At 41.2% G+C, this 14,220-nt stretch overlaps 1 protein-coding gene across 3 annotated transcripts in view; it reads left to right on the forward strand.

Annotated features, from left to right (window-relative positions):
• The first annotated feature begins 1,214 nt into the window (after positions 1 to 1,214).
• LOC108708507 (protocadherin-9) overlaps positions 1,215 to 14,220 on the forward strand; it is a 1,160,994-nt gene continuing 1,147,988 nt past the window's right edge. For 2 of the 3 annotated variants that reach the window (XM_041582453.1, XM_018247294.2), the window contains exons 1-2: positions 1,216 to 2,774; positions 3,477 to 6,613. In XM_041582453.1, the coding sequence (XP_041438387.1) occupies positions 3,572 to 6,613 (3,042 nt within the window). In that variant the 5' untranslated portion in view covers positions 1,216 to 2,774; positions 3,477 to 3,571. Of the gene's footprint in view, positions 2,775 to 3,476; positions 6,614 to 14,220 lie in introns of all 3 variants that reach the window. The other variant, XM_041582452.1, reaches the window with a different exon arrangement.

A 14,220-nucleotide genomic window follows, 5' to 3' on the forward strand; every position in this document is an offset into this window, starting at 1 on the left:
GAGTAGATTGATCTATATATATATATATATATAACAGGCTAGATCCATTTGTGACATAAGCCTGATCAGGGTGACACAAGCAGGCAAGCATTATCTCACTCAGCATGTGATTATACAATAGCACTTACTGTTCTGATTAAGAATCTCTTTTGATTGTATAAAGGAGTGGGCTGGGTTCTGGAAAGAAAGGAGAGGGTGGGTACCAACAGCAACAACATCCCTGATTGAAGATCTTGTAAGTGTACAAAACAGACAGGGATGTTAAGGCTGTGGCCCTCCGGTTGCTGTTGGTACATTAGCTGGAGGGTTGCGGATTAGTCACGTCTGTATGAAATAATCCCAGTGTAGGTTATTGCCCGTAATTCAGAGCAGTTCTCTTTCAGCACCACGGACAGAGCAATCCGTGTCTTCTGCAGCCGCTCTCCTCCTGTACAGACCCAGCCCGGCGCGGCAGCCAGCGAGGAGACGCACATTGTCGGCGAATAGGATCTGTGCCTCGGGCGCGCTGTCCTTTTAATGGATTTTATTGCCCTTCACAGCCCTTTCCCCTTACGGATTGATTACTGGCCCAAGGGTCTTATCGGCGGGGCGGGCGGCCATGTAGGAGGGCAGGACTGCTAATCCTGAATGTATCGCACGATGACCCGCGTCTGTCTTCACATGTCCGCCCTCCCGCCCCCTAATGAGCTACGACTACAGCTCCCATCATACTCACCTAGCACGCGAGTTCTGCGCCTGCGACAGCGACAGGGCGAGGGTGTCGTGCCTCTGTATGGCATGATTATACTTGTCAATTAGATTAAATTAAATTGTAAAGGGCAAATGATCCAATGAGTCTGAATAGATGAGTGTGAGTGTGTGAATTGGGATGGAACGAAGAGGGGGTTAGAAGGAAGCTATTTGCTGTGTGTGTGTGTGTGTGTGTGCAGTATGAACAAGTGTGTGTGAGTGTGTGTGTGTGAGTGTGTGTGTGAGTGTGCAGCTTATGTGCCTAGTTGTGTACAGTCTGGGTGTGTGAATGTGTAATTGTGTTCCATTACTGTACACGTGTAGGTCTGTTTAGGCATGTAACTGTGTGTGCTTATATATATATATATATATATATATATATATATATATATATATATATATATATATATATATATATATATATATATATATATATATATATATATATATATAAATATATAATGTCAGAGTTCTCATTTGCCTGTATATGTCTGGGTGTGTGAGTTGGGTGCCACAAAACATACGGTGAGTCATTATGTGTGGAAGTGTAAATCTGGGTGTGTTCGTGCCAAAGAGTGTATACAGTATGTGATTGTGTGCCTAGATGATTTAGTGTCTGTATATGACTGGGTGTCATAGAGTATATAGGGGAGTGTGTGCCTGTATCATTCTGTATGCGTGCCTGTGTATGTGTAGGTGTGTGAGTTGGGTGCCACAGAGTGTGTGTGTGACTGTTTGTCTGGGTCATTAAGTGGCTGAGTGTGTGCAGTTGTGTGCTAAAGAGTGTATTTATGAATGTGTGCCTGGGTGATTATGTGCCTGTGTATGACTTAGTGTGTGAGTGGGTGCCACAGAGTATGTGGGTGTGATGTGAGTATTGACGCCCAGTATGTGTTTGTGTGTCTGTAAGCACAGGTGACTGCATGTGTAGCCGAGACACCTTCTTTCCCGATGTTGCCAGTTGCTTGTCTGCAGGTCCGACCTTCCCGAGTTGGCAGCATCCCCAGTCCCATTCTCCACTGACCGATCCAGGCGCCGCCTTTCTAGCCAGCATTGTGTGAGCGACAGCCTGACAGACTAATGAGGAGGCGGCCGCTGTCTGCCTCCCAGTTACATAGTCGCAGCCAGCCAGTCGGGTGTCTCTGGGCGGGCCTGAGATCATCTCCCCCCTCCTGCACGGTTTATTGAGAGTTGTATGAAGAAATCCAGTTCAGAGGGAAGGAGGGAGGGCTGGTGAGTGCGGCGCTCAGAGGAGAGTAGTACCGAGCGCATCTTCTGCTTCTATTCATCTGGGGATTTTTATTGCAACTGTCAGCCCCGCAGCTGCGATAGCTCCACATCCTCCAACCCTAACCTCAACTATCGCAACTTGCGGCACTTGGGCTCCGGTGGCTGATTATAATGTAACACATTGAAATGCTCCTGATCCTCGATGGGGAATGTAACCGGCTGCTGGATGTGTCCGAGTGGATATGTCGCTGCATCTCTCTGCACTGCTGGATCTGCCGGGAAACTGAGCGATTTGTGTCCCCTCGGAGTTGCTCATTCACCCTCCTAAGGAAACGTCTGGGTTTGGGATTGGCAAACTGCTAGTGATTGCTTTCTGCCAGCAACTATTGGATGCTTTCCCGAATCCACAGGGACCGAATGGAAAGTACAGCATAGAAGTTCTATCTGAAATGTTTGCCTTTTTTTTTATTCTCCTGTGTCTTCTCCCGTGATGTAAATGTTAGTGTGGGTGAGTACTATGAAGGCTCTGGCTGCATCTACCTGCCTAGATCACTCTGATGGAACTAATCGCATGCATCAGCCTCCCCACCGACGAATGCAGCTGCGACTAGTGCTTAGGAACTGGCCAGTCTGAGCAAACTCCCTGCTTGGGGTGCAACTCTACTTCAGCTATTAACCAATACAGTGTACGAGTATTAACTCTTTGGAGGGCCAATTTCTATTAGAGGAGCAATGGTTTCATTTGTATTCCGTTATTTCCCTGCTGAGCCGGCGGCTACGCTTTAACTGGAATCTGGATTGGAACCCAGTCGCTTGTAAGTTGTAAGACCTTTTCTTTTTAGCAGTTAAGTTCGTTCGTTATCAATCTAGGGGGGAAGCCTCCCTGGGATGTGGCCCTTCAGCTGTTGTTAAACTACAACTCGCAGCATTCGCGGACAACTGGGAGTTCTAGTTGAAGAACAGCTGAAGGGCCACACAGACCGATGTGTAATACAACACACGCATTGTCTCCTCTGGGCCAACAGCGATTTTGCATGTTGTGTGGCTGCTGCAGTATCAGCAGCGTCGATTCCCTAGCACACCATATCATAGCAATGGACTATGAAAGGTTCTGATAAGGAAAACGACTCCAGAGTAGGAGCAATGAAGCACAAATGGCATTTGGCAGCTGACAGTGCAGTTGTAAGGAATACTGGTAAGGGCTTGGGATTTTTATTGGCAGCGGTTACACAGATAAGATGCATGATGTGAATTACACATTGAGTCGCAGGCTGATCAGGCGCAGGAAGAGGGGAAATAAAACGTGTAGGAAGAACCTACTGTAGCAGCTTCATAAAGGGAAGTGCGATTTTGTGCCATGGATGCTAATGCTTCAGTCATTGGCCGATTTAAATTGACAAGCGATGAAATACTCTAATGAGCGATTTGACATAGGCGTATAATATGTATATGATGTGCACCTCGTTTGTTTTCTCAAAAACTGAAACAAATCTGTTTATTTGTGATTGTGTTGACAGCTGCTGACTCCAATTAGAAATGAGATGTAAGACGTCCCCATGCACGCCTCCTCTTCCTCAGTGACATTTAACTCCAGAAAAATCCGAGCAAACCCATGACCATGAACCTAAGGGATTTTTACCTGTTGGCTGCTCTTATTGCCTGCTTAAGGCTGGATTCTGCCATCGCCCAAGAACTTATTTATACCATCAGAGAGGAACTGCCTGAAAATGTGCCCATAGGGAATATACCAAAGGATCTGAATATCTCCCACATCAATGCAGCCACTGGAAGCAGCACCAGCCTCGTCTACAGACTGGTCTCTAAAGCGGGGGACTCTCCACTGGTCAAGGTGTCCAGCACCACCGGAGAAATCTTCACCACCTCCACCAGGATAGATCGAGAGAAACTATGTGCCGGCTCCTCTTATCCGGACGAAAATGAGTGTTTTTTTGAACTTGAAGTAGTTATACTCCCCAATGACTTTTTCAGACTCATCAAGATAAAGATAATCGTCAAGGATACCAATGATAACGCGCCTATGTTCCCATCTACCGTCATCAATATATCCATACCCGAGAACACTCTCATTAACAGCCGCTTTCCCATCCCATCAGCAGTGGATCCCGACACAGGCTTCAACGGCGTCCAGCACTATGAGTTATTAAACGGCCAGAGTGTATTTGGCTTGGATATTGTGGAAACACCGGAGGGGGAGAAGTGGCCGCAGCTTATTGTCCAGCAGAACTTGGACAGGGAACAGAAAGATACTTATGTGATGAAAATCAAAGTGGAGGACGGTGGGACCCCTCAGAAATCCAGCACTGCCATCCTGCAGGTTACAGTGAGCGATGTCAATGACAACAAGCCAGTATTTAAGGAAAGTCAAGTGGAGGTCCACATCCCAGAAAATGCTCCCATTGGGACTTCAGTCGTTCAGCTGCACGCGACTGACGCCGACATAGGAAGCAATGCCGAAATCAAGTATATCTTTGGGGCCCAAGTGACTTCTCCTACCAAAAGACTTTTTGCTTTAAACAACACCACCGGGCTCATCACGGTGCAGAGGCCATTGGACCGGGAAGAGACTGCGGTGCACAAGTTAACTGTCCTGGCGACTGATGGCAGCTCCACCCCTGCCAGGGCAACACTTACAATCAATGTGACCGATGTGAACGATAACCCGCCTAACATTGATCTCAGGTATATCATAAGCCCCATCAATGGCACAGTCTACTTATCTGAGAAGGATCCCATCAACACAAAGATCGCCCTCATTACCGTTTCGGATAAAGACACCGACGTGAACAGCAAGGTGATCTGCTTCATCGAGAGAGAGGTCCCCTTTCACCTGAAAGCCGTCTATGACAACCAGTATTTGTTAGAAACGTCTTCCCTGTTGGACTACGAGGGCACTAAAGAATTCAGCTTTAAAATAGTGGCAGCTGACACAGGGAAGCCCAGCCTGAATCAGACAGCCCTGGTGAGAGTAGAGTTGGAGGATGAGAACGACAACCCCCCGATCTTTAACCAGCCTGTCATTGAACTGTCAGTTTCTGAAAACAATCGCCGCGGCCTCTACTTGACCACTGTTAGTGCATCTGACGAAGACAGCGGCAAGAACTCGGATATAGTTTATCAGCTCGGCCCCAACGCCTCCTTTTTCGATCTGGACCGAAAAACGGGCGTCCTGACAGCTTCTAGGGTGTTTGACAGGGAAGAGCAGGAGCGATTTATCTTCACTGTCACCGCCAGAGACAACGGCACTCCCCCACTTCAGAGCCAAGCCGCAGTCATTGTCACCGTCCTGGACGAGAACGACAACAGCCCCAAATTTACTCACAACCACTTTCAGTTTTTTGTCTCGGAGAATTTGCCCAAGTACAGCACCGTGGGGGTTATAACAGCCACTGACTCCGACGCAGGGGAAAACAAGGCGGTCACCCTCTCCATTCTCAATGACAATGAGAACTTTGTGCTGGATCCCTATTCCGGATTAATCAAATCCAACGTTTCCTTTGACAGAGAGCAGCAGAGCTCGTACACGTTTGATGTCAAAGCGGTGGATGGAGGTCAGCCTGCAAGATTCTCCACCGCCAAAGTCACCATTAATATAATGGACGCTAATGATAACAGCCCAGTAGTTATCTCTCCACCGTCCAACACATCCTTTAAGCTGGTGCCTCTGTCAGCCATACCAGGTTCTGTGGTCGCCGAGGTGTTTGCTGTGGATACTGACACTGGCATGAACGCTGAGCTGAAATACACCATTGTGAGTGGAAACAATAAAGGCTTGTTTAGGATTGACCCTGTAACCGGTAACATTACTCTAGAGGAAAAGCCAAGTGCAGCAGATGTGGGCCTTCACCGCCTGGTGGTCAACATCAGTGACTTGGGCTACCCCAAGCCCTTACATACTCTTGTCCTGGTCTTCTTATATGTCAATGAAACAGCTGGCAATGCCTCTTATATTTATGACTTGATAAGGAGGACTATGGAAACCCCACTAGATCGCAACATTGGAGACAGCAGCCAGCCTTACCAGAATGAGGATTATCTGACCATTATGATCGCCATTGTGGCAGGAGCTATGGTGGTGATAGTGGTGATCTTTGTCACCGTGCTGGTGAGATGTCGCCATGCCTCCAGGTTTAAGGCAGCCCAGAGGAGCAAACAAGGAGCAGAGTGGATGTCACCCAACCAGGAGAACAAGCAGAATAAGAAAAAGAAAAGGAAGAAAAGGAAATCTCCCAAGAGTTCCCTGTTGAACTTTGTGACTATTGAGGAGTCTAAACCAGATGACACTGTACATGAACCCATCAACGGGACAATTAGCCTTCCAGCTGAGCTGGAGGAACAAGGGATAGGACGTTTTGACTGGGGTACAGCTCCACCAACCACCTTCAAGCCCAACAGCCCTGACCTAGCAAAGCATTACAAATCTGCCTCTCCGCAGTCCACTTTTCACCTAAAAGCTGACACCCCAGTATCTGTGAAAAAGCACCATGTGATTCAGGAACTTCCTTTGGACAACACCTTTGTTGGGGGTTGTGACACCCTCTCCAAACGCTCTTCCACTAGTTCAGATCACTTCAGTGCCTCAGAGTGCAGTTCCCAGGGAGGCTTCAAGACTAAAGGTCCCTTACACACCAGACAGGTAAACGAGCACTTTTACTGGTCTATAAGTACTGCATACAAGTGCCCAATCAACCAGTATTGAAGTGCCACTATGTCTTCATTCCGTCTTCTTTGGCTTGCTCATGATATATAGAGGGAAAAAAAATCAACCCCTTTAAACTTTACACTGAGCTATGAGGACTCACAAGTCTGGTATACATATATGCATATATATGTGTATGCATATATACTTGTGTTTATTCTTGGCTGTATTGTACCATATTTGTGCATGTTAATTATCAAAGTCCAGCTGTAACCTTTTTTTTTTCTTCCTACAATAAAAAATGTTTCCCCAGGAATTTCTAATTTCACAATAAATGTCACCTATGATCCACTTGTGTTCCACTGTGCGGTCTTTAGACAATTTGTTTTTTTTTAAATGCTTTGTTTTTTTAATGGAAAATGTCACAAAAAAAGGGGTTTACTTTTTTTTACTCTAGCTGAAAAATATGTTGATGTATTTTATATATTTAGTAGCACTTATTGTATGAAAGGACAAGACTGGGTGCAATTTATATTTGGGGGAAACAATTTCATCCAATGTATTTCACTTCAGTTGAAACCAATATAAATAAAGGTGAAGGCATGTAGGTAAACACGTGCATGTAGCTAAGCAGATGCCCAATGTGTATTTTAAGTCTTATGCCTCTACTGTAAGCGAGATAACTGTCGTCTAAGCATAATCCAGTGTCAGATTACTTTCCACTAACAGTCAATGCCTGCTTTGCATATCTGGCATATATTCAAAAAAGGAAAAATGATTTATGGTGAAAATAAACACCATCTTTGTCTTTTAAGATTGTATCAGATGTAGGCATTTGTGTAATATAGAAGCATCAGAGTGTGTATACATGGCATTGATCTGAATGGCCCCCAGCTTTGAACTTGTCAGGAAAAAGTTTTCTTCAGTATTCTTTGGGGTTAATTGTGCTTAAATGAGAATATTTGCTGTGTTATGCTGATAAAACACACCTTTATGTTGAGTTAAAGAGATTGCTTCAAGTAATGATAGGCAAATTAGGCATAACCAAATCAGTCTATTGTAAATATATTTTTTTTTTCATCTCAGTAAAGCACAGGCAATCTGTCAAAGCTCATTTTAGCTGTGAAATTTGCCATCTAAAGAGGGATTAGTGAGCAGGGAAACTCATATTTTAACAAAATCCAGTATTAGCTCTCAGTCCAATAATTCCCTACTAATAAAGATTTAAATGTAGAGCTGTCTAATTTATTTCACTGAGGCTTGTATGTTGCCTCTAAATTAGACTGTCAGAATAGCCTGTAGATGGCACTAGGGCACTATGTGGTTTATGGTGGCTTGGTGCCAAGCCTGCAGTATATTAGAGGTGGGGGAGGAAATGATCAGACTGGCACTACAACCCAAAAAAACCCTCTCTTTAATGACAGTGGAGCAACCAGAGCTTGAGTTTGAAAAGCAGTTCTGCATTTACTGACCAAGCTTTCTAGGTATGCTCGCCTAGAACCAATAATTAATGGTATTGCTGGCACTAAGCCCCATGTAGTTATGTATGTATATTTGAGTGGAAGATGGAAGAGGAAAAATCCCATATGCGGTTATTCCCAGCTGAGGGACTCCCCTGTGTGCACCACTCATTATACTCTGCAAGGGAACTTTTTAGTAGTGCCAGGGTATGCATCTATCTATCTATCTATCTATCTATCTATCTATCTATCTATCTATCTATCTATCTATCTTATATCTCTATCTATCATATATCTCTATCTACCGCTCATCTGTTTTCTAATTGTCTGTCTCTCTGTTTCCTTGTCTATCTATCTGTCTATTGCCTTCATCTGTTGTCTATCTATTTCTATCTTTTTCTCAATGTTTATATATTTTATCAAACCTATAAAGGAAGCTATAACAATTCTCAAAGACCATTTGATATGGGTAAACTAAACTTGATTATCTGCACATCCCTTCGCTTTCCGTTGCAAAGGAATAATAATTAAGGAAATAATGTGCTTCAACCCACTTGAGGATTTGAAAAATGTCAGTCTTTATGTGAAAGGATGAGAAGATATCTGTAGATAATCACAACCGTTATTTATTTTCAAAGTATAATTTTTTTTAAAAAGTCTGCATGGCATTAGCATATCAGACTATATTGACAGTCAATTTATTGTAGCTAGAGGCTTTACACTAAGCTGTTTATTAACATTACCTAACACAGCTGACAGCAATTGGGGAATTAATTTTCTTGCCCCTGGTGTGTTTTCTTGGGTATAAACAACAGATGTTAAAAAAAACTAACCTATTTTACATGTGCCATCTACTGAATTATTTATTGCATGTATTAGGGTTTTTTTTCAAGCTTTTCGATCTGGTTGGGTCATAAACAACAAGGAAGGATTAGGTGTTTTGGAAATGGTGCCGCACAGCCTCATTTCTAGTGTCAACAAATATCTATGCCTAGCCTGCATTACTCTTGTTTGCTTTGATATATGTCTCCAGTGTTATTAGCAATGGTGGTAGATTACTGTAGAAAACAGAAAGTTGTATTGGTTGTGTGTGTAACTTGGATTACACTGTATAATGTGCTTCTGAAAGTAGAAAACAGGACTGTATTTTGCAAACATAATGGCACCCACAAAGTCTGTGTTTTGCGAAATTGCTGCAAAATATACAAATAGAATCTTGATCTCATTTTTTGTTGCCAAATATATAAAGACTTGTGTTTGCACTTAACTGCTAGGGGAAAAAAACACATTTCATCAGGATGTCTTAGTTTCCATGCCATTTTCTTTCCTAATTCTGCAGTTGTTCTGTGGGAAAGCACAAAACTTGGCAGGAAGGGAAATATTGAGTGTTTACAGGTACTGTTTTAGAAGCAGGAGTGTTGTGTGGATCGCTGTGACCCCCATATGCTTCTATATATGAATAGATATTGCTGCAAATGAAATGGTGCTTTTTTATCCCCCCCACCCAACTTATAAAAAAGTTTTGCAGCTGAAATGCCAGACTTTATTTTGTGTCGCAGATTATATGTGTCTGCTGTTTTACTGGTCAGAGATCCTTGGGATTTTTCATTTATGAGTGAAAGGATTTAAAATGACCTTCTTGCAACCCTGTTCAAGTATAAAGCTGGAAGAACCTTGTGCTGTTCTGTTGTCATCAGTTTTAAATATCCAGTCCGCATACAGCTTTCTGCCATAGCTGTGTTATGTTTATATGTTCTGCTTTGTATGAAAGAGCTTTTGTTCTGCCACTGATTCGTTGCACCTGCTTACCATCCTTCTTATAACTCTTGGCAAACAGTAGGATTCATACAAAGCATGGGGTGCTAGAATACAGCATAATTTGTTATTTTAGTGAAAGCCACCGCAACCTAGTAACTGTTGTTCAAAGTTGCAAGTGGCAACACATTTGTTTAGAAAAAAAATGCATTGTTACAAATGAATCATTTCCTTGATCACTCTTCTGCAACAGCTCTTGCTGGGAAAGAAACAAGAAACACAGGGAAATAAATGATAGTTTACTTAGAGTTGGTACAGGATTAACCATCCTTCCGCTGGTACACTTAAATAATAACATCTTCAGGGTTCACACAAGTCCTTCAATAGGATGAATAACTTGTAAGGGGTGTGAAAATTCACATGCACAATGCAAGACATTGCTGAGAGTTGAAGGAAATTAGCATAAATCCTGTCAGCATGTCTGGCATTTTTCGGAAGGTATTGTTTATTCTTAATTTAGAAGACAAGTTGTATGTCATTGTCAGTTATTATTAATTACTTGTGTGTGCTGCAAAGTGTCCATGAGATCAGGGTTCTCCAACATCAAGGAAATCATCTTCTTAATTATCTAACCACACATTTATTTATTTTGACAAATGCTTTCAAAGATCTAGGCGATATCTGGAGTTGTTTTTTCTTTTTAAACCACAGTTGTGTCAATGCTATTGGAAGGAAAGCAATACAATAAAGGCAAAACAATATTTTACTTTCTTCAGACAAAAAAAAAAAAAAGAAGGAAAAACTAAATAAATGCATTATTTAACAATTTGCTAATTGAGTTTGGGAAAGGATATGACTGTAATATATACAGTCTGGTGTCCCAGGCCAATCAAGCAGATGCTGATCTCAAACAGGCGACCAGTAAGTACTATCAGCTAATGAGCTGCTGTGGGTTACTACTAGATCCTGTGCAAAGTTGACTTTTACCTCCTGCTCTGACATAAGCACCAGTTTATATTGGAAATATTTTTGTTTATGATGAAATTTCCCATATCAAATTTTCACTTTTATAGTGTGTACGTACATAGGCATTGCCATGGTGCAAGTAATTTGCTCATACAGAATAAACATTCTGCACTCTTTATTTGTAGATTCAGTGTTTTATGTTACTGAATTGCTGGATCTATAATATTTTATTTTATTCTTTCCCCCCATAAGTGCTGTTCGGTGTAGAACACTGTTTCTATTCACATGATATACCATGTTGTCTATACAGGATCTTATTAAAGGTCACTGGAGACCAATATTATATATCTAGGAATAAATCTTTCTGCAATGACTTTTAAGAATACCTGAAAGTCTGAAACCTTGTCTTTGAGTGCATATTTACCAGCACCCAGGCACATTTTTTTAAATGGCACCCTGTGTTCCACTACCCACACACATTTGTATATATCGCATTTGTATTCAGTCAGTGTAATTGAGAAGAGAGCTATTTTGTGTAATTAAACAGAAATATGTCAGTGGGCATGTATAAAAGTCAGCCCTTGTTAAAGTGATTAAAATGTTTTTTTTTAATTTTTTTATAGCAGTCCCTGTGGACCAAGTAAAGTCAAATTCATGGTCGTAGAGGAGCTCTAGAAATTCTGCTTGATCCCTATCTCTAGAGAAGAATATTTAGGTCTTTGAACATTATGTGGGAGGCAATTAACCTCTTTTTTGCTAGAGAGAATTTGTTATTTCACACATACTATACTACACTTTACATGGCATCATTGAAACATACAGTACAGTTAAAAAAAGTAATAGGTATAGTTGTAGAAATGGAGAGTATTAAGCAACTACTGTGTTAATCAGTGGGGTTAAAATAAACATATTTGCAAATGTTAATGCACTGTTGCATTTTATGTTGCAAACTTTAAAACATATGAATAAAGGAAATAGTAATTGTGACATGTGCAACAGTTTGGACATCCTAGTAAGTCAGTATTCAGTAACATCCCATTTGGCATATATCACAGCTTATAAGCACCTTTTGTATCCAGCTAAGAGTCTTGCCTTCAATTCTTGTTCTAGGGATTTTTGCCCATTCTTCCTTGCCAATTAATTCTCACTCCAAGATCATCGTCGGCTGTCTTGCATGCTAAAGATATAACCAGTAATATTAAGGCCATGGGACTGTGAGAGCCATTCCAAAACTTTCAGTCTTGCTTTTTTTTTAAGTAACTCATGGCTTTTGAGGTATGTTTATTATAATTGTCTTGTTGTAGGAGTCATTCCCTTTTCAGCATTCGCTTTATTGGCATGCAGAATTTGCTATTTAGTGGAATCCATTGTACTCTCTACATGTACAATCTTCTGCTACTGGCTGCCGCAAATGATGCTCCTTTTTTCCTCTAAACAAACCTTTTTTGATTGTGGGCAAAGAGGTACAGTTTTACTTCATGAGATAGCATCACATATAACCCCTGGCTTCTCTAGAAGCTGTTCTGCATTCCTCAGACATTGACATTTGTCCCATTTTGCTTCACCGAAAAATCGCGAAAATCTGCAAAAATTTGCGAAACTCTGAAAAATTTGCAAAACGCATTGAAGTCAATAGGCGTCAAAATTATTTTAACGCAACAATTTTTATGTGCTCAACAAGTTTTACATGTGCAACTTTTTTGTCCAAATGCATTTAAGTCAATGGGAGTCAAAATTATTTTGACGCCTGACAATTTTTACAGGAGCGGCTTTCTTGTCTTTGGCGAATTTTTGCAATAGTTTTGTGAAACAATTTGTAGGTGGCGAAATGCGGAATGTTGCTGCAAATCCATGCCTGCTGAATAAATTTGCCCATCACTAATAGCAACAGTTCTGTCTTAAACTTTTCTTGTTTTTTATGATCTTGCATTGACTTCCAGAGGAACAGCAGTAATTGCAAGCTAGAAGAGTTTTTTAATCTTTTAATAGCCTTCCCTTAGTTTGTCAGCATTAGGAAGCTTCATTTTCCGATCCTCGTGCTTAGAGGAGCCCATGTTATTGAGGAACAGCCCAAAGTTTGGTGTATCAAAGGTAAAGCTCTGCAATTTTCAACACACAGATAATTGCAGGTAAAGTTGTTGTATCGTGTCAGCCAGTAAAAATGTTACAGGGCAACCCTTTCGAAATAAAAAATAACAAATTGGTATAAACGTTATTGGCTAACTAAGATAATCATAGCAACATTTCAGAACATTTTAGTTCCTTTTTTGTAATCAGCTTGAAAAAGGTATCACCTTTATACCACGTTGCTATTTTTTATTTCAAAAGGGTTGCCCTGTAAAAACAAACAGATGACTATTCCTAATGGTAATTAAGTTCAAATTAGGTAATTTGGGTCAAGGATCTTGCACACTGATTCCTTCAGTAGTTGTATTCCTACTTTTGTATAACAATAACAATAAGTAAGTAACTTCTAGTTGCCCCACTAGGTAAAGGATTTGCCTGGTTGATGTGTGGAGACAGAAGCAAGTTTAGTGTTTGGATTTAAAAAATGAGTGCAGACATATTAAAGAAACTGCATCTGTTCAAATTATACACCAAAGGCTCCTCCTTCCTCTTCCTACCTATAATTCTAGGATTAGCAAAACTACCATTTTGTTGAGTGACTATAGAACTACAGTATATTATGTCTCCCCCATGTTTTCAAACAAAACTTAAAAAAAACCCACAGGTTTGTAAAAGCATTCTAAACCTTTAAAGTCCCAACATTTTCATGAATTTATAAACATGCAGTTATTGTACACATATTGCCATCACCCTAAATACTGCTCCATATTCCATAACTGCTTGCCACTGCCTTGTCCTTCTATTTATCCTCACTGGATTTTCACTTACAAGCTAGTTTTAAAATCCATTTGGGACATTGAATTGTCCTGTCCAAACAGGTCTTCATAGGCCCCTATTATGATTCTGGATAGCCAAGTCTAGCCACAATTTGCTTATTTAGAAACTGCCCCAAACAAACATTTCTTTATTTGTCCAACCTGCTTTAGTCTCTGCTCTGCCTTGACTCAATGCTTTTGTAAACCTTTGCTCTGCCTGTTGCCCATTTCCCTATTAATCTATAACGTGAAGTCCCCAACTACAATTAAACCCAACAATTAGCTTTTTTCATAGAAGTTCTTCTTCTACACTGCTGGAATATAAATGGCTTTGTATATGTTCTGGTAGGATATATCCATTAGAACTATTGGGCGTCTCTGGATCTCAAGTTTGACTGCTTGGATAAATGTGGGTCAGCATTATACTGCTGGCACATAGAAGCTTTGTAATTTACTACTGCGATTTTAGAGTTTGACATTTTAACTGTTTGGAAACAACATATAGGGATCTTGGAAATCTCTACAGCTACTGAGGAACAAT

This window comes from Xenopus laevis, chromosome 2L (genome assembly GCF_017654675.1).
Source record: "Xenopus laevis strain J_2021 chromosome 2L, Xenopus_laevis_v10.1, whole genome shotgun sequence".
NCBI lineage: Eukaryota > Metazoa > Chordata > Amphibia > Anura > Pipidae > Xenopus > Xenopus laevis.